At 38.0% G+C, this 20,989-nt stretch overlaps 1 protein-coding gene across 1 annotated transcript in view; it reads left to right on the forward strand.

Annotated features, from left to right (window-relative positions):
• LOC102169851 (cytochrome P450 2C31) overlaps positions 8,120 to 20,989 on the forward strand; it is a 64,424-nt gene continuing 51,554 nt past the window's right edge. Inside the window, exons 1-3 of the mRNA XM_018041712.1 lie at positions 8,120 to 8,311; positions 15,106 to 15,268; positions 16,834 to 16,983. Of these exons, the coding sequence (XP_017897201.1) occupies positions 8,144 to 8,311; positions 15,106 to 15,268; positions 16,834 to 16,983 (481 nt within the window). The 5' untranslated portion in view covers positions 8,120 to 8,143. The remainder of the gene's footprint in view (positions 8,312 to 15,105; positions 15,269 to 16,833; positions 16,984 to 20,989) is intronic.

Raw genomic sequence — 20,989 nt, forward strand, 5'->3', positions numbered from 1 at the left:
GTCCTGGCTATTATAAACAGTGTTGTGATGAACATTGGGATACACGTGTCTCTTTCAATTCTGGTTTCCTTGGTGTGTATGCCCAGCAGTGGGATTGCTGGGTCATATGGCAGTTCTATTTCCAGTTTTTGAAGGAATCTCCACACTGTTCTCCATAGTGGCTGTACTAGTTTGCATTCCCACCAACAGTGTAACAAGATTCCCTTTTCTCCACACCCTCTCCAGCATTTATTGCTTGTAGACTTTTGAATAGTAGCCATTCTGACTGGCGTGAAATGGTACCTCATTGTGGCTTTGATTTGCATTTCTCTGATAATGAGTGATGTTGAGCATCTTTTCATGTGTTTGTCAGCCATCTGTATGTCTTCTTTGAAGAAATGTCTATTTAGTTCTTTGGCCCATTTTTTGATTGGGTCGTGTATTATTCTGGAATTGAGCTGCGGGAGTTGCTTGTATATTTTTGAGATTAGTTCTTTGTCAGTTTCTTCATTTGCTATTATTTTCTCCCATTCTGAAGGCTGTCTTTCAGCTTGCTTATAGTTTCCTTTGCTGTGCAGAAGCTTTTAATTTTAATTAGGTCCCATTTGTTTATTTTTGCTTTTATTTCCAATATTCTGGAAGGTGGGTCATAGAGGATCCTGCTGTGATTTATGTTGGAGAGTGTTTTACCTATGTTCTCCTCTAAGAGTTTTCTAGTTTCTGGTCTTATATTTAGATCTTTAATCCATTTTGAGTTTATTTTTGTGTGTGGTGTTAGAAAGTGTTCTAGTTTCATTTTTTTACAAGTGGTTGACCAGTTATCCCAGCACCACTTTTTAAAGATATCGTCTTTTCTTCATTGTATATTGTTGCCTCCATTGTCAAAGATAAGGTGTCCATTGGTGCATGGATTTATCTCTGGGCTTTCTATTTTTTTCCATTGATCTATACTTCTGTCTTTGTGCCAGTACCTTACTGCCTTGATAACTGTGGCTTTGTAGTAGAGCCTGAAGTCAGGCAGGTTGATTCCTCCAGTTTAATTCTTCTTTCTCAAGATTGCTTTGGCTATTAGAGGGTTTTTTTGTATTTCCATACAAATCTTGAAATTATTTGTTCTAGTTCTGTGAAAAATACCGTTGGTAGCTTGATAAGGATTGCATTGAATCTATAGATTTTTTTGGGTAGTATACTCATTTTCACTATATTGATTCTCTGACCCATGAACATGGTATATTTCTCCATCTATTAGTGTCCTCTATGATTTCTTTCACTAGAGTTTTATAGCTTTCTATATATAGGTCTTTAGTTTCTTTAGGTAGATAAATTCCAAAGTGTTTTATTCTTTTTGTTGCAATGGTGAATGGAACTGTTTCCTTCATTTCTCTTTCTATCTTCTCATTATTAGTGTATAGAGATGTAAGGGTTTTCTGTGTATTGATTTTATATCCTGCAACTTTACTATATTCATTGATTAGCTCTAGTAAATTTCCGGTGGAGTCTTTAGGGTTTTTATGTAGAGGATCATGTCATCTGCAAACAGTGAGAGTTTTACTTCTTCGTTTCCAATTTGGATTCCTTTTATTTCTTTTTCTGCTTTGATTGCTGTGGCCAAAACTTCCAAAACTGTGTTAAATAGTAGTGGTGAAATGGGCACCCTTGTCTTGTTCCTGACTTTAGGGGAAATACTTCAATTTTTCACCATTGTGGATAATGTTTGCTGTGGGTTTGTCATATATAGCTTTTATTATGTTGAGGTATGTTCCTTCTATTCCTGCTTTCTGGAGAGTTTTTTTTTTAATCATAAATGGATGTTGAATTTTGTGAAAGGCTTTCTCTGCATCTATTGAGATAATCATATGGTCTTTACATTTCAGTTGGTTTTTGTGGTGTGTTACACTGACTGATTTGTGGATATTACATAATCCTTGCATCCCTGGGATAAAGCCCACTTGGTCATGATGTATGATCTTTTTAATATGTTGTTGGATTCTGTTTGCCAGAATTTTGTTAAGGATTTGTGAATCTATGTTCATCAGTGATATTGGCCTATAGTTTTCTTTTTCTGTGGCATCTTTGTCAGGTTTTGGTATTAGGGTGATGGTGGCCTCATAGAATGAGTTTGGATGTTTACCTTTCTCTGCAAGTTTCTGGAAGAGATTGAGTAAGATAGGTATTAGCTCTTTTCTAAATTTTTGGTAGAATTCAGCTGTGAATCCGTCTGGACCTGGGCTTTTGTTTGCTGGAAGATTTCTGATTACAGTTTCTATTTCCGTGCTTGTGATGGGTCTGTTAAAGTTTTCTATTTCTTCCTGGTTCAGTTTTGGAAAATGGTACTTTTCTAAGAATTTGTCCATTTCTTCCAAGTTGGCCATTTTATTGGCATAGAATTGCTGATAGTAGTCTCTTATGATCCTTTGTATTTCTGTGTTGTCTGATGTGATCTCTCCATTTTCATTCCTAATTTTATAGATTTGAGTTTCTCCCTTTGTTTCTTGATGAGTCTGGCTAATGATTTGTCAATTTTATTTATCTTCTCAAAGAGCCAGCTTTTGGCTTTGTTGATTTTTGCTATGGTCTCTTTTGTTTCTTTTGCATTTATTTCTGCCCTAATTTTAAAGATTTCTTTCCTTCTACTAACCTTGGAGTTCTTCATTTCTTCCTCTTCTAGTTGCTTTAGGTGTAGATTTAGATTGGTTATTTGACTTTTTTCTTGTTTCTTGAGGTGTGCTGGTATTGCTTTCCCCTTAGCACTGCTTTTACAGTGTCCCACAGGTTTTGGGTTGTTGTGTTTTCATTTTCATTAGTTTCTATGCATATTTTGATTTCTTTTTTGATTTCTTCTGTGATTTGTTGGTTATTCAGCAGCGAGTTGTTCAGCCTCCATATGTTGCAATTTTTAATATTACAGATGTCTGTAATTGACATGTAATAGCACTGCACTGTGGTCAGGAAAGATGCTTGGGATATTTCAATTTTTTTTTTTAAATTACAAAGGCTAGATTTATGGCCCAGGATGTGATCTATCCTGGAGAAAGTTCCGTGTGCACTTGAGTAAAAGGTGAAATTCATTGTTTTGGGGGTGAAATGTCTTATAGATATCAATTAAGTCTAACTGGTGTATTGTATCATTTAAAGTTTGTGTTTCCTTGCTATTTTTCTGTTTAGTTGATCTATCCATAGTTGTGAGTGGGGTATTAAAGTCTCCCACTATTATTGTACTATTGTTAATTTCCCCTTTCATACTTGTTAGCATTTGTCTTACATATTGTGCTGCTCCTATTTTGGGTGCATATATATTTATAATTCTTATATCTTCTTCTTGGATTGATTCTTTCATCATTATGTAGTGTCCTTCTTTGTCTCTTTTCACAGCCTTTGTTTTAAAGTCTATTTTATCTGATATGGATATTGCTACTCCTGCTTTCTGTTAGTCTCTCTTTGCATGGAATATGTTTTTCCAGCCCTTCACTTTCAGTCTGTATGTGTCCCTTGTTTTGAGGTGGGTCTCTTGTAGACAACATATATAGGGGTCTTGTTTTTGTATCCCTTCAGCCAGGCTTTGTCTTTTGGTTGGGGCATTCAACCCATTTACATTTAAGGTTATTATTGATAAGTATGATCCCATTGTTATTTACTTTATTGTTTTGGGTTCGAGTTTATACACCCTTTTGGCGTTTCCTGTCTAGAGAAGATTATTTAGTATTTGTTTGAGAGCTGGTTTGGTGGTGCTAAATTCTCTCAGCTTTTGCTTGTTTGTAAAGCTTTTGATTTCTCCTTCATATTTGAATGGGGTCCTTGCTGGGTACAGTAATCTGGGCTGTAGGTTATTTTCTTTCATCACTTTAAGTATGTCCTGCCATTCGCTCCTGGCCTGAAGAGTTTCTATTGAAAGATCAGGTGTTATCCTTATGGGTATCCCCTTGCGTGTTATTTGTTGTTTTTCCCTTGCTGCTTTTAATATTTGTTCTTTGTGTTTGATCTTTGTCAATTTGATTAATATGTGTCTTGGGTTGTTTCACCTTGGGTTTATTCTATTTGGGACTCTCTGGGTTTCTTGGACTTGGGTGATTATTTCCTTCTCCATTTTAGGGGAGTTTTCAATATTATCTCCTCAAGTATTTTCTTATGGTCTTTCTTTTTGTCTTCTTCCTTTGGGACTGCTATGTTTCGAATGTTGGGACGTTTAATATTGTCCTGGAGGTCTTGAGATTGTCCTCATTTCTTTTTATTCATTTTTCTTTTTTCCTCTCTGTTTCATTTATTTCTACCATTGTATCTTCTACTTCACTTATCCTATCTTCCGCTTCCATTATTCTACTATTTGTTGCCTCCAGAGTGTTTTTGATCTCATTTATTACATTATTCATTATATATTGACTCTTTTTAAGTTTCTTCTAGGTCCTTGTTAAACCTTGCTTGCATCTTTTCAATCCTCGTCTCCAGGCTATTCATTTGTGATTCCAATTTGTTTTCAAGATTTTGGATCACTTTTACTATCATTATTTGGAATTCTTTATCAGGTAGATACCCTATCTCTTCCTCTTTTGTTTGGTTTGGTGGGCATTTATCCTATTCCTTTACCTGCTGGGTATTCCTCTGTCTCTTCATCTTGTTTATATTGCTGTGTTTGGGGTGGCCTTTCTGTATTTTGGCAGTTTGTGAAGTTACCTTTATTGTGGAGTTTCCTCACTGTGGGTGGGGTTGTACAGGTGGCTTGTCAAGGTTTCCTGGTTAAGGAAGCTTGTGTCTGTGTTCTGGTGGGTGGAGCTGGATTTCTTCTCCCTGGAGTGCAATGAAGTGTCCAGTAATGAGTTATGAGATGTCAGTGGGTTTGGAGTAACTTTGGGCAGCATTTTTATTGAAGCTCAGGGCTGTTTTCGTGTGCTGCTGGATAATTTGTGTGGTATGTCTTGCTTTGGAACTTGTTGGCCCTTGGGTGCTGCTTGATATCAGTGAAGGTATGAAGATGTTTGATGAGCTCTTGTCAATTAATGTTCCCTGGAGTCAGGAGTTCTCTGGTGTTCTCAGGATTTGCACTTAAGCCACCTGCTTCTGGTTTTCAGTCTTATCTTTACAGTAGTCTGAAGACTTCTCCGTCTGTACAGCACAATTGATAAAACATCTAGGTTAAAGATGAAAAGTTTCTCCACAGTGAGGGACACCCAGAGATGTTCACAGAGTTACTCGAAGAAGAGAAGAGGGAGGAGGGAGTTAGAGGTGACCCAAATGAGATGAGGAGGAATCAAAAGTGGAGAGAGCAAGCTAGCCAGTAATCACTTCATTATGTGCGCTCCATAGTCTGGACCGCTCAGAGATGTTATGAAGTTATACAGAGAAGAGAAGAGGGAGGAAGGAGACAGTGCTGGCCAGGAGGATAAAGGGGAGAATCAAGAGGAGAGAGACAGATCCAGCCTTTAATCAGTTCCTTAAATGTTCTCCAGAGGTCCATACTGGTCTTGGGCAGTATATTCAGGAGGTGCTTCTGATAAAAACCCATGCAGTCTTTGCAGGAAATGAGAAGTCATAGAGCCTCACTTGATGATTTTTACCTCATGCTTAATAGACTTCATTCTTTTATATTGTCCTTAGCTGGACTGATCAAGCTTTCTACATTTCATCTTGCTTTTATTCTATTAAAAGGAAAGAGATTTTATTTTAGGTGTATTTTAAACTTTCAGGCAAAATTTTGGTATTGTAATTGCTTGTATCTGTCTATATAATTAAAAATTAGAATTACTATTGATAGCCTTACTAGAATAAGACAGACCACTCTCTAAATGCTGACAACTTCCTAACCTCTATATCAGCTTGCATATTTTGTCAGAAACATTTAGAATTTTAGCCCTCTTTTCCTTATGAAAAATAACTTGATAATTTCTTTAAGCTTTGCTACCACATTCTCAGTCATTATTTAGACTCAAAAGTTTTGCTTGCCTTTTGTACATCATTAATTTTGTGTCTCACTTTCTCCCCTTTTGGGGATATGTTTTTATTTTTATTTTTTGAATTTTTCCTCAGGTAATTATTTCAGAAATGATTTCAAGATTATAAAACTCTGAATGTTCACATGTCCAAAAGTGTCTATACGTTTCTTACTTATTTTATTTTGGGCTCTACCACACAGCACAGGACCTTAGTGCCCTGACCAGGGATTGAACCCGTGCTCCCTGCAGTGGAAGCATGGAGTCTTAACCACTAGACCACCAGGGAAGGCCCCCAAATGTCTATACTTCGACCTTATGTTTGAATTGAGTTTATCAGGTATAGAATAACAATTTTGAAAATTATTTCCTATTTTGCTTTTGAAGATTTTACTTCACTTGATGATTTTTAATCATTTGTAAACATTGTGTAAGGAAAGATTCTTGAGAGTCCCTTGGACTGCAAGGAGATCCAACCAGTCCATTCTGAAGGAGATCAACCCTGGGATTTCTTTGGAAGGAATGATGCTAAGGCTGAAGCTCCAGTACGTTGGCCACCTCATGAGAAGAGTTGACTCATTGGAAAAGACTCTGATGCTGGGACGGTTGGGGGCAGGAGGAGAAGGGGACGACAGAGGATGAGATGGCTGGATGGCATCACGGACTTGATGGACGTGAGTCTGAGTGAACTCCAGGAGATGGTGATGGACAGGGAGGAATGGGGTGGTGGGATTCATGGGGGCGCAAAGAGTCAGACACGACTGAGCGACTGAACTGAACTGAACTGAAGGAAAGATTTATTCTAAATTGAGTCTCATTCTTTGTAGCTTCCCTTTTCTCTTTAAGACTTTTCAGGGTTTTATTTTCCCTTGTTATTCTCATGTTTCACAAGATTTTGGGAGTGTGGGTCTTTTCTCTGTAATCCTGTTTAGAATTTGGTGAATTCTTTGGATTTTTCATCATTGTAGGAAAAATATATTCAATTTCCTTTGCTTATTATTGTTTGCTTATTTTTCTCTCTCCTCAAAACTCCTGTGATAAAGTCACTAGGATTTCTATTGATAGAACTATTTCCTATACTACTTAATTTGTTTAATGTTTTCATCATTACTATTTTGTAGTCTATCCTTGTGGAAACCCATGTTACTGCTAAATCTTACTGCTGTTTAAAATAAGTGAAAATGGAACTAAATCTATTTTATTACTCAGAGTATCCATTTATTGAAAAATATTTTTTTGCCACCACATACTTAATTACCAAGAACCTCTCAGTTTTCTAATAACTTTTTCTTTTTCATGGCTAAATTTATCTGATGATACACTTATGTAAACTATTCTGTTTTCAGTAAGTTAAGTCCTTCAAGGAATATTTTTCTGACTTTTAGGTTTGATGCTTATTATGCAATTGGAGGTCCTCAAACATCTTTTGAGTCTTGAAATTTTGTTCATATCTGTGAGTTTCTAGACATTTTCAAATATTTATAGTATTGAATGCTGGAGTGTATTTTTTGACTTAGGTGTGAACATACAATGTTTGCTCTGGCTATGTGATCCTTATTGGAAATGGGTATGCACAGCAGCGGGGAGGGTGATATGCAGCCACGGGACCTTCCACTGATGTCTTTGAGTGATTTCTTTCCTTGACTTGTTATTCCTGTTCCTGTCTACCGTCTGCTGACCAGCATCTCCTCTGGAAGCAAGTGGTGTCAAAACTCCCGGCACCAAAAAAGGGCTCTGTGAGGACTAGCGGGATAGCTCTACTCTTTTCTAAGACAAGACCAGCTCCCTATTCCTTTCTTTATTTGTCCTGCCCATTCTTATGTTTTCACCTGGCCTTTCCATGGATTTTATGAGAAAAAGCTCTAAGAGAGTGCTTCTTTTTCTGCTTATATGATGAGCAGAGACGTTCACATCATTTGTTGTGATTGTGAATTCCAGTCCTTTGAAACTCTGATAGCTTCAATTTTACTAGTAAAATATGGCCATCTCTGTGAAAGTGAAATAATGTTTAGTTGAGATTTCCATTGAAACTTACATGTTTATCAATACTAATGTAACCTTTTGTTTAAATGTCTATTGACAAGCCAAAGTGCACTGATGATAAAGCAATATTTATTTAAAAGTTCAAGACTTATTGCATGTTTGGTGATAAGCTTGCAGTTTGTTTGTTTTTTTCTTTGAACTCAGTTTTTATAAAGTGTTAGGATTGTAAGCTTTCAGTTGCCCTCACACAAAGTGCACCAATGGATCTCTTTGTAGTTCTGGTGATCTGTGTTTCTATTTTGATTTTCCTTTTTCTATGGAATCAGAGGCATGCCAAAGGGAAGCTGCCACCTGGGCCCACTCCTCTCCCAGTTATTGGAAATATTCTCCAGATAAATATTAAGAATATCAGCAAATCCATAAGCAAGGCAAGTATGACTACTTTTCTTCCAGTTGTTTGTAATGAGTAAATAAGACTGCCCTATGTTTTGTCCCAGACTCCATAGTCCCAGACACCATGTTTGTTAAAAGTGGTTTTAAAGGGGAGTTCCCACTGGACACCTGGCCATGGTTTTATTTATTTATTTATTCATTGTTATTTATTTTTATTTTTGGCTGTGCTGGGTCTTCATTACTGTGCACAGGCTTTCTCTAGTTGTGGCAAGCAGAAACTACACTCTAGTTGTAGTGTGCAGGCTTCCCCTTGCCATGACTTCTCTTGTTGCAATAGACAGACTCTGTGGCTTGTGGGCTTCAGTAGTTGCCCTTCACAGTCTCCAGAGCATAGGCTCAGTAGCTGTGGCACTCAGACCTGTTGTCTACAGCATGTGGGGTTTTCCCAGACCAGGGATCAAACCAGATTCCCTTGCATTGCGAGGCAGATTCTTAACCACTGGATTACCAGGGTAACCCTGTTAATTTATTTTCAACTGAGCTAAAATTGATTTACAATATTATGTTAGTTTCAAGTGAGAATATAGAAAATTTTATAGATTATGCTCCTTTGAAATTTATTATAAATTATAGGCTATATTCCCTGTGCTGAACAATTTATCCTTATAATTTATTTGTTTTATACATTGTAGTCTATAGTTTTTAATCTGCTTCCATTTATTTCCCCTTCCATTTTTCTTGTTTTCCACTGGTAACCACTAGTTTGTTCTTTACATATGTGAGCCTGTTTATATTCTGTTCAATTTATTCATTTTATTTTTAAAAAATATTCCACATATAAACGATAACATATTTTTCCTTCCCTGTCTGACTTACTTTACTAAGTGTAATGCCCTCCAGATTCATTTATGTTATTGCAAATGGCAAAATTTCATTCTCTTTTATGGTAAAGATGGCAAAGAATCTGCCCATAATGTGGGAGACCTGAGTTCGATACCTGGGTTGAGAAAGATCCCCTGGAGAAGGGAATGGCTACCCACTTCAGAATTCTTGCCTGGAGAATTCCATGGACAGAGGAGCCTGGTGGGCTACAGTCTCAGTTCAGTTCAGTCACTCAGTTGTGTCCGACTCTTTGCGACCCCATGAATTGCAGCACGCCAGGCCTCCCTGTCCATCACCAACTACCGGAGTTCACTCAGACTCATGTCCATCGAGTCGGTGATGGCATCCAGCCATCTCATCCTGGGTCGTCCCCTTCTCCTCCTGCCCCCAATCCCTCCCAGCATCAGTCTTTTCCAATGAGTCAACTCTTCGCAGGAGGTGGCCAAAGTACTGGAATATCAGCTTTAGCCTCATTCCTTCCAAAGAACACCCAGGATCGATCTCCTTTAGAATGGATTGCTTGGATCTCCTTACAGTCCAGTCTAGGGAATCACAAAGAGTTGGACACAGCTTAGTGACTAACACTTTCACTTCACTAGGAGGCAGATCCAAAAATATATGCTATGAGTCATGTCAAGGAGTATACAGCCCATGTTTCCTTCCAGGTGTTTTATGGTTTCTGGTCTTACATTTAAATCCTCAACCCTTTTTGAGTTAAGATTTATATATAGTATGAGAAAATATTTGTTTCTGTGTTGTTCAGTCACTGAGTCTTGTCTGACTCTTTGCGACCCATGGACTACAGCATGCCAGGATACTCTGTCCTCCACTATCTCCTGGAGTTTGCTCAAACTCATGTCCATTGAGTCAGTGGTGCTATCTAACCATCTCAGCATCTGCCACCCTCTTCTCCTTTGTCTTCAGGCTTCCCCAGCATGAGGACCTTTTCCAATGATTTGGCTCTTCCCATCAGGTTGCCAAAGTATTGGAGCTTCAGCTTGATTAACAGTCCTTCCAATGAATATTCAGGACTGATTTCCTTTAGGATGGACTGGTTGGATCTCCTTGCAGTCCAAGGGACTCAAGAGTCTTCTCCAATACCATAATTCAAAAGCATCAGTTCTTCAGTGCTCAGTCTTCTTTATGATTCACCTCTCACATCCATACATGACTACTAGAAAAACTATAGCTTTGATTATATGGACCTTTGTCAGCAAAGTGATGTCTCTGATTTTTGATATGCTGTCTAGATGTGTCATAGCTTTTCTTCCAAGGAGGAAACATCTTTTAATTTCATGGCTGCAGTCACTGTCCCCAGTGATTTTGGAACCCAAGAAAATAAAATCTGTCACTGCTTCCACTTTCCCCCTTCTGTTTGCCATGAAAAAATGGGACCAGATGCTATGATTTTCATTTTTTGAATGCTGAATTTTAAGTCAGCTTTTTCACTTTTCTCTTTCACCCTCTTATAGTTCCTTTTCCCTTCTGCCATTAGATTGGTATCATCTGCATATCTGAGGTTATTGATATTTCTGCTGGTAATCTTGATGCCAGTTTATCATTCATCCAGCCCAGCATTTCATATGATGTACTCTGCATATATATTAAGATATACTCTCCATATAAACAGGGTGACAATATACAGCTTTGTTTTACTCCTTTCCCAATTTTGAACCAGTCAATTGTTCCATGTTCAGCTTTAACTGCTGCTTCTTTACCCACATTCAGGTTTCACAGCAGACAGGTAAGGTGGTCTGGTACTCCCATCTCTTTAAGAATTTTTCAGTTTGTCATGATCCATACAGTAGAAGGATTTAGTGTAGTCAATGAAGCAGACGTAGATATTTTTCTGGAATTCGCCTGCTTTCTCCTAGAAGAGGATGAGATGGTCGGTTGGCTTCACTGACTCAATGAACATGAGGTTGAGTAAACTCTGGGAGTTGGTGATGGACAGGGAGATCTGGCGTGCTGCAGTCCATGGGGTCACAAAGAGTTGGACATAACTGAGCAACTGAACTGAACTGAACCTGCTTTCTTTATGATCCAGTGAATGTTGGCAGTTTGATCTCTAGTTCCTCTGCCTTTTCTAAACCCAGCTTTTGCATCTGGAAGGTGTCTATTCATGTGCTGCTGAAGCTATCTTAAGATTTTGAGCCTAACCTTACTAGCATGTGAAATATTTTAATTTAATTTTTTTACATGTAGCTGTCTAGTTTTCCTCACACCACTTAGTGAAGAAATTTCCTTTTCCCCACTGTATGTTTTTGTGTCTTTTTTCACGGATTCGTTGTTCATGTAAGTGTGGGTTATTTTCTGGGATATATGTTCTGCTCCATAGACCTGTGTCCATTTTTGTGCCAGTACAATTCTTTTTGATTACTGTAACTTTGTACTGCAGTTTGACATCAGGGAGTATGGTACTTTCAGTTCTGTTCTTTCTTTGGATATCTTTGTCTACTTGGGATCGTTTGCGTTTCCATACATATTTTAGAATTACCTGTTGTAGCACTTTGAAAATTACACTGGCATTTTGACAGGATTTGCTTTGAATCTGTTGATTTCCTTGGATAATATGTAATGTGTTCTTTATAACAATATTAACTTTCCTTGTCCATGAGCATGTTATGTCTTTACATCCATTTGTATTGTCTTTTTTTTTTTTTAATCAGCATCTTATAGTTTTCTGAGTACATGTCTTTTGCTTCCTTGGTTAATTAGATTTATTGCTTGGAATTTTATTCTCTTCTATGTGATGATAAATGGGATTGGTTTATTAATTTCTCTTTCTGATAGTTTGTTCTTAGTGTTTAGAAATGGAACAGATTTCTGTATGTTAATTTTTTATCCTAAAACTTTTCCAAATTCATTCATGAGCTCTAGAAGACTTTTGTTGGGATTTTTAGAATTTTGGACAGCAAGGAGTCCAACCAGTTCATCCTAAAGGAAATCAGTCCTGAATATTCATTGGAAGGACTGATGTTGAAGCTGAAACTCCTGTACTTTAGCCACCTGATGCTAAGAGCTGACTCATTGGAAAAGACCCTGATCCCTGGGAAAGATTGAGGGCAGGAGGAGAAGGGGACGACAGAGGACAAGATGGTTGGATGGCATCACCGACTCAATGGACATGAGTTTGAGTAAACCCCGGGAGTTGGTGATGGACAGGGAGGCCTGGAATGCTGCAGTCCATTGAGTTGCAAACAGTCGGACATGACTGAGTGACTGAACTGAACTTTGAATTTGGTATAGATAGTATTGTGTCGTCTACAAATAAGAACAGTTTTACTTCATTATTTTCAATTTCAATTCCTTTTATTTCTGTTTCTTTGATTGCTATGGCTTTGATTTCTAATATGATATTTTAAGTAAAATTGGCAAGAATGGGCATCCTTGTCTTGTTCTTGATTTTAGAGAAAATGCTTTTCACTGTGAAGTATGATGATGATAGCTGTGGACTTATCATATACACGATTTTTAAATTATGTTGAAGTATGTTGCCTCTATACCTACTTTGTGGAGAATTTTAAATCTTAAATGGATATTGGATTTTATAAAAAACGTTTCTACATCTATTGAACTAACATACAATTTTATTTTTCCATTTGTTAGTGTCGTGTATAGCATTGATTAATTTGAGAATATTGAACCATACTTGCATCCCTGGGATTAATCCCACTTGTCCATGATGCATGACACCCAGATATGATTTTAGATGGTATACAGTTAAAGGTTGCCAGAATGGAGTGAGATCAATGAGATCATTGTTGAAATTGTCCAAAGTAGGAATTCTCTGTCCATGTTGGGACCTATGTGTCCTTTATAGCATTTATTTTTGGTGAATTCTAATGGCAATGAAATTGCTTTAATTTTTAAAGAGTGCATAGTTACAGAGTAACAACCCCCAAATTTCTTGAAAGAATACATTGATTTGAAATCAAAGAAATAAACAAGTTTCAAGAGATCTCACAGTTTTTGTTGTATTTGGTCAATGAATGAATAACTGTTCTATAGCTCTTTAAATCTTGAAGGAATTACCTGAAATCTGACTTCTCTGGGAAAGGTAGTTATGAGAGTACCTCCCCTGGAAGCTTCTCCTTCTGTATATCAGACTCTGGTTTCGAAGAGATTGTGTCAGCACCCCAGCTCATACACTTGTTAACTCACAGCCTTGGTCAAATTTTAAAAATCTCTGAGCTTTAATTTCTATTTTTTTAAAACGTGAATAATAATTATCATGTACAAATATTAATACCTGAGCTTAACAAGGTACTGAATGCCCATTTTCAGTCCCAGGTGTGTCAGATGCTGCAAATTTTCAAAGTGAAAGAGTGAAAATTTAATTACTCAGTCTTGTCCTACTCTTTGCATCCCCACGGACTGTAGCCCACCAGCCAGTCTCCTCTGTCCATGGAATTCTCCAAGCAATAATACTAGAGTGGGTAGCTCTTCCCTTCTTCAGGGGATCTTCTCAACCTAAGGACTGAACCTATGTCTCCCACATGGCAGGCAGGTTCTTTAACTATCCAAGCAGTGAATTAAAACAAACAAAAAAGAGTGAGCAGTACGGAATTTACAGTCTAGATGGTAGGCATGTATTTATGAAACAATCATGCAAATAAGTGCATGATTACAAACCATGTAATAGGAACACGGTAGAAAAAGGTGATGTAGTTTAAAGGATTACAGGTAGGAGGCATAGTCAATAAGGGTTCTCTGTGGAAGTGAAATTGGAGCTGAGATCTGAAAAATAATTAGACATTAACTGGATAAAATACAGGTAAATGTTTGTTCCATCTTTTTTTCAGTCTGGAGCAGACTTAGTTATTGGAATGTCTGAAAGAGGACCAATTTGTCGCCCAGAGAGTAGGTTAGAGCATGGTGTGACATGAGATTAGGCAGGTAAGAAGGGACCAGAGTATGTAGATCTTACAGGGATTTTAAGAATATTGGTCTTTAGCGTAACAATATGGTGTTCTTTAACATATGCTTTGTGAAATGGGTTGCTGTAGGGAGAATGAATTATAAGGTAGCAAAAGAACTCAAATATTGGACAAGTTGAAAGAGTGAGTCTATACCATGTAGTACACTAAATAAGCTGCCATGACAGAAAGACCACAGTAATGCAGTGACTTAAGGAAAACAGTTTATTTCTGTCTTCCGCATAGAAGGCATAGAGTTAAGTGCTGCTGGGCTGCCTCTCCTCCACCAGGTCTTTCAGAGAACCGAATCTTCTCAGTCTTGTGGTTTACCATTCTGTGCTCTAAGGCTGTTGTTCTCATTTGCAGTCACAGAGGGGTCATCTCCACGCTGTCATTTCAACCTATGGATATGAGGAGAAATGAAAGATGTGTTGTCACCCATTTATGCCAGTGTAGAATTTGTGCACATCCCTTCTGCTTATCTCAGTTCGTGGAAACTTATTTACATCATCACACTGGGAAGATGGAAAGTGTCTGTGGCTACATCCTTGTGTCTTTTGAAGGTTTAGAGTTCTCTGGTGCTAAAGATGTGGAGAATGGATGATGAGGGGATGGGTATTAGTCTGCATGTGCGAGAGATGGAGCACCTTCCTTTAAACAGAAGAAACATATCATTTATTGCCACTATAAGAAGGAAGGAGCAATTATAGGTTTAGCAGAAAAAAGCTTAATAGAATAATACTAATAAAATTCATATTATGGCCTTTGTCACAGAGTAGGAGCTGAATAAAGAATAACTGTTGATGGTGATGATAATAATTACAGTATTCCTAATAATATAATGATAATTACCATTGTAGTAAAGTGATGTTATATTAAATTACTTGTTCTGGATATTGAAAACTCTTATAATGGGTGAATCTTAAGAAGATTAAAAATATTTCCCACCTTATCTACATTTTCCTACATTATCCACATTTTCAGTTTTGAAATGCTCACTGTTCTTGCATCCTCTGTTCCTTTTCCAGCTAGCAGAAGATTATGGTCCTGTGTTCACTCTGTATTTTGGCATGAAGCCCACTGTGGTGTTGCATGGATATGAAGCAGTGAAGCAAGTCCTGATTGATCAGAGTGAGGAATTTTCTGGCAGAGGTAGTTTACCAGTGGCAGACAACATCAACCAGGGATTAGGTATGCTTCTATTTGAGGAGTGTGTGGGAATTGTAGGTTGAAAGATTCAAATAGGCTGAGGAATTGAGAAATTATAGGTAATAGAGAAGTTTATGAAGGCATCATCATTAAGCAGTTTTCTATGGATCATTAATCCATATTTAAAATTATGAAGATGACACAGTCTGAATGAAACATTAAGTGCAGTGAAACAAATCTTCCAACCACTAATGTTCTATTAATAAATTATGGCAATGTAAGAAAATAAGAAAGAGACAGAGAGAAAAAAAAAGGAGGAAAATGACAATAAATTATCCTATTTATTGAATATTTTGCTTTCTGGCCTGAGTCGTGGTTGCTAAGAGACTAGTTTTGGAAGCTTGCATAATATATACATGGAACCAACAAAAGTTTAAAGTATGTACATTGTATTCAATTTCCTATTCTTGTTAGAAAAAAAAAAGCACAATTTTTTTTATCCACTAGAATGTAATACAAAGCATAAAGCACAAATATGCTCTGAAAAGAGGGTTATGGGGAAAGACAATAAATATAAATTAGAATATTAAATAAAATCTTTTGAAATCAAATACTTGCTTTATTGGTCATCTGTGTTTTAATAGCTAGACCTTAAAATGTCCCATCCTCTGTGGGTCACTGGGTTCTTACAAAAATAATGTCTGAATAGGGTCACTTCATCCTTTACATTGTTCTTTAAGGTCTTATTTGACAAGATCCTTATGAGCATTTTCTTTTCCTCTGATCTTGTCCTTGGCTCTGGAAGTGTGACATTGAACTTTCTTGGTACAATGTCAAAGACAGATGACAGACAGTGCATGTATTTGATTTCAGAAGGTTTTCTTTAATATTCTAATTTATATTTATTGTGTTTCCACATGACCCTCTTTTTAGAGCATTTTTGTGCTTTATGCTTTGTATTATAGACCTAGCCTAGCTGTGGGGTTGTCAGAAGCGTGTGGCAGGGACCCACAGGGTAGAACATGGGAAGACATCCGTATTTTGGGGAAGAGATTAGCAAATAGAGGGAAAATGTCAAAATGGGAAGAGCTATGGCCATGTCCCTTACTCGAGGAATAGATTTTCATGAGCTTCCTTTCAATACGCAAGTGCTGTTTATCCCTGTCTTAAGAATTGACTCTTTTGTTGTTTCTCCTACAGTTCATTTTCAGTGCACAAATCAATGCTGAAAACTTAACCTATAACTTGGACTCTATGGATTGTTAGCTGAATCATCAAAGAGCAAGCATTTTGCCTCTATGATTTTCAGCATCCTCATAAGTAAACTGGAGAAAAAACACTTGGTTCTTAGGGTTGTTCTGAATTTTGCAGGAGCTAATGGATAAGGAAGAGTGCAGTAATATATAAAACCAAGAGTCTTGACAGTAAGCTACAAGCTGGGTTAAGAGAGGAGGAGGCAGGTGATGAAGGGCCTGATAGGAATTCCTGAGGCTGTCACCACTATGTTTAATCCTGGCTGAGGTGTCCTGTTATTTCCTGGTTTAAAGACTCTCAGCTAGAATTCATGGCAATGGATGATTCTCTATTTTTGGTTTTCATCCTGATAGGAATTATTTTCAGCAATGGAGAACAATGGAAGCAAACTCGACGTTTCTCCCTCATGGTTTTGAGGAATATGGGGATGGGGAAGAGGACTATTGAACACAGAATTCAAGAGGAAGCCTTGTGTTTGGTGGAAGCATTAAAAAAAACCAATGGTGGGTATTTCTTTATGTAATTAGCAGTAACTGCTTGGGCAGACCAAATGCTATTACAAGTAGACTACGGAGTGGTAAAGGCTCAAATACAACAGAAGTTGACTTTCTGCTCCCATGACAGTAGTAGGAGGTGAAGTTGCTGGCTTAATGGCCTTTTCAAGCACCTGGTTTCCAGGGCCTTTGTTGCCTTCAACATATGAATGCCTTCCTGTGGCTCCCAGAGTTCATCTCTTTGAATGGTAGAGCGGGGCCGGGGCGGGGGGGGCGCGTAGTAAAGAAGAAAGAAAAGAACAAATAATGTTTTTAATAGGTGAGATATGGCACTCACACACAACAGTTCTTTCCTATCGCATGGGCTGTAACTCAGTCACAAGGCCACACCTAAAGGTACAGGGAGCTGGGAAATGTGGTTAGCTGTGTGCACAGGAAGAAGAGGAGAACATGGATTCTGGTAATCTGCTAGTGAAAGTCTAAGTTCTCAGGTAACTTCTTGAGAAGCATTTCAAATATTTTGCAACATATGCATGTCATGTCATTATGCTATATAGCACCTTAAACTTGAACAGTCCTGTCTATCAGTGATATCTTAGTAAAACTGAAACAAAATTAGTGGTTCAGGTGTGGGCTTCCACTAAATCCCTCTCTGAGTAGCCTGTATTACATCTCCCCTGTGGGTGTGAGGGGAGGGAGCTTCAGTAGCACACATCCACATGTGTGGATGCCCACGCAGGACAGGAAGAGGGGATAGGAGAGAAAGGGGTGCGTCTCCTGACTTGACAGGGAAGGAGTAAGACGAGGATCTTAAGACTGCGCTTTTGTAAAACAAAATGTTTAAATTTGAAGAACATTATGAACTTAATAACACTATATTCTAAATGGTGCTAAACTTCAAGTTTTTTTTTTTTTTAAATCAGTGTTATATTATTGTCCAGATCGGTTTTGCCCCTCAGTTTTTGGTGTTACTCATATAAATAATGCAATTATTACAAATATTTGCATGATTTGGGTTTCTTCTTTTGAGTAAGTTTCTCAAGATGGCAATAAAGTGTCAATGAACTCATTTGAATTTGGTCCATATTATCTAGGAATGGGTGGGAAATCTGGCAGAAGAAGAACACAAGGCTCATCCTGCATAGATTGTTCTCTACTCTTTTGTTCAAATTTAACATATTAAGTAAATATTTTCACATGATTAATTTTTAAATGTTTATCATGAATATTGTTAACAAAATAGAATAGTAGTTCATTATTATGCATGTATCATAACTCATTTTAGGCCAAATAGATTGCTTTCAGTTTTTTGTTGCTAATAATATTAAACAATGCAATCTATATTAATTATTGAACATCCCTGATTATTTTCTAGAGTAAAATTTTGCAAATGCAGTTAACAAATCAATAAATACGAGGTTTTAGCATGTTGTTGTTGTTCAGTCACTAAGTGATACCTGACTGTCACCCCATGGACCACAGCACACCAGGCTTCAATGTTTTTCAATAAATATCCCCCAGTGTTTACTAAAATTCATGTACATTAAGCTGGTGATGCTCTCCACCCATCTCATCCTCTGTCACCCCCTTGTCCTCCTGCCCTCAACCTTTCCCAGCATCAGAGTTGGCTCTTACCATCAGGTGGCCAAAGAATTGGAGCGTCAGCTTCAGCGTCAGTCTTCCAATGAATATTCAGGGTTGATTTCCTTTACGATTGACTTGTTTGATCTCCTTGCTGTCCGAGGGACTCTCAAGAGTCTTTCCCAGGACCACAATGGGAAAACATCAATTCTTTGGCACTCAGCCTTCTTTATGATCCAACTCTTACATCCATGCATGACTACTGGAAAAACCATAGCTTTGACTAGAAGGATCTTTGTCAGCAAGCTGATGTCTCTGCTTTTTCATATGTTATCTAGGTTTGTCATAACTTTTATTTCAAGGAGCAAGTATCTTTTAAACAGCTTATTATTAACTGGTTAAGTTTTCCCATAGTGAATATGACCTTCTCTCAGCTTCCTTGCCTATGACCACCCAGACTGCTCGAATCCACCTAACTATGGAGACCTCATCCTCTTGGGGTAGCCCAGTTTGTCACTGGTTAACTAACTGTTGTAAGTTTATTTCACACGTTGGGCAGAACCTTTTTTCTTGTAATTTCTACTTTTGGGTCCCTACTAAATTTTTTCATTCTGTAGTAAAGTGTTGTGGTACTAGTCACCAGGCAGAAGCAGGATGGATTTCCCACTGAAAATTTAGTATAGCTGTTGAGGTTGGTATTGATACACACATCTCAACAGGATATGAAAAGTTCTATTACTCACATAATGAGGCTTTCGGGGTAAGGCACGGTAGCTAGAAAACTGACCGAAAAAAGCCTGGAGAAAGCCGGAAATGGATACTGGCTTGGAATATTAATGGTGGTTAGGGGCTGGAGTGGGGAGGAGGGTTCCATGTATAGACCAGGGTTTGTGTGGTTTAAACTTCCTGCTTGTGCCAAAGAAGCAATCACATCAGCTAGTCCATGTGTGAGTAGAAGAAGAAAAAGTAAGAGTTAAAAGTTGCCAGGACTCAAACAACAATAAATGGTGTCATATTCTCTATTTTATATTATAAAGCTGTTTGTAGTTCAGTTCAGATCAGTTGCTCAGCTGTGTCCGGCTCTTTGCAACCGAATGGACTGCAGCACGCCAGGCCCCCCGTCCATCACCAACTCCCAGAGTCCACTCAAACTCATGTCCATTGAGTTGATGATGCCATCCAACCATCTCATCTTCTGTTGTCCCCTTCTCCTCCTGCCTTCAATCTTTCCCAGCATCAGAGTCTTTTCGAATGAGTCAATTCTTCTCATCAGGTGGCCAAAGTATTGGAGTTTTAGTTTCAATATCAGTCCTTCCAATGAATATTCAGGACTGATTTCCTTTAGGATGGACTGATTGGATCTCCTTGCAGTCCAAGGGACTCTAAAGAGTCTCCTCCTACATCACAGTCAAAAGCATCAATTCTTCAGCTCTCAGCTTTCTTATAGTCCAACTCATATCCATACATGATTACTGGAAAAACTATAGCTTTGACTAGACAGATATTTGTTGGCAAAGTAATGTCTCTGTTTTTTAAAAATGTTGTCTAGGTTGGTCATAGCTTTTCATCCAAGGAGCAAGCGTCTTTTAATTTCATGGCTGCAGTCACCATCTGCATTGATTTTGGAGACCCCTAAAATAAAGTCTGTCACTGTTTCCATTGTTTCCCCATCTATTTGCCGTGAAGCGATTGGACCAGATGTCATCATCTAATTTTTCTGAATGTTGAGCTTTAAACCAGCGTTTTTACTCTCCTTTTTCACTTTCATCAAGAGGCTCTTTAGTTCTTCTTTGCTTTCTGCCATAAGTGTGGTATCATCTGCATATCTGAGGTTATTGATATTTCTCCCCGCAATCTTGATTCTAGCTTGAGCTTCACCCAGCTCAGCATTTCACATGATATACTATGCATATAAGTTAAATAAGCAGGGTGACTATATACTGCTTTGATGTACTCCTTTACCAATTTGGAACTAGGCTGTTGTTCCATGTCCAGTTCTAACTGTTGCTTCTTGACCTGCTTACAGGTTTCTCAGAAGGCAGGTAAGGTGGTCTGGTAGTCCCATCTCTTGAAGAATCTCCCACAGTTTGTTATGATCCACACAGTTAAAGGCTTTGGTCTAGTTAATAAAGCAGAGGTAGATATTTTTCTAGAACTCTCTTGCTTTTTCTATAATCCAACGGATGTTGCCAATTTGATCTCTGGTTCCTCTGCCTTTCCTAAATCCAGTCTGAACATGTGGAAGTTCACGGTTCACACACTGTTGAAGCCTCGCTTGGAGAATTTTGAACATCACTTTGCTGCGTATGAGATGAGTGCAACTGTGTGGTAGTTTGAACGTTCTTTGGCGTTGCCTTTTTTTGGGATCAGAATGAAAATTGAACTTTTCCAGTACTGTGGCCACTGCTGAATTTCCAAATTTGCTGGCATATTG

Source organism: Capra hircus, chromosome 26 (assembly GCF_001704415.2).
Source record: "Capra hircus breed San Clemente chromosome 26, ASM170441v1, whole genome shotgun sequence".
Lineage (NCBI taxonomy): Eukaryota > Metazoa > Chordata > Mammalia > Artiodactyla > Bovidae > Capra > Capra hircus.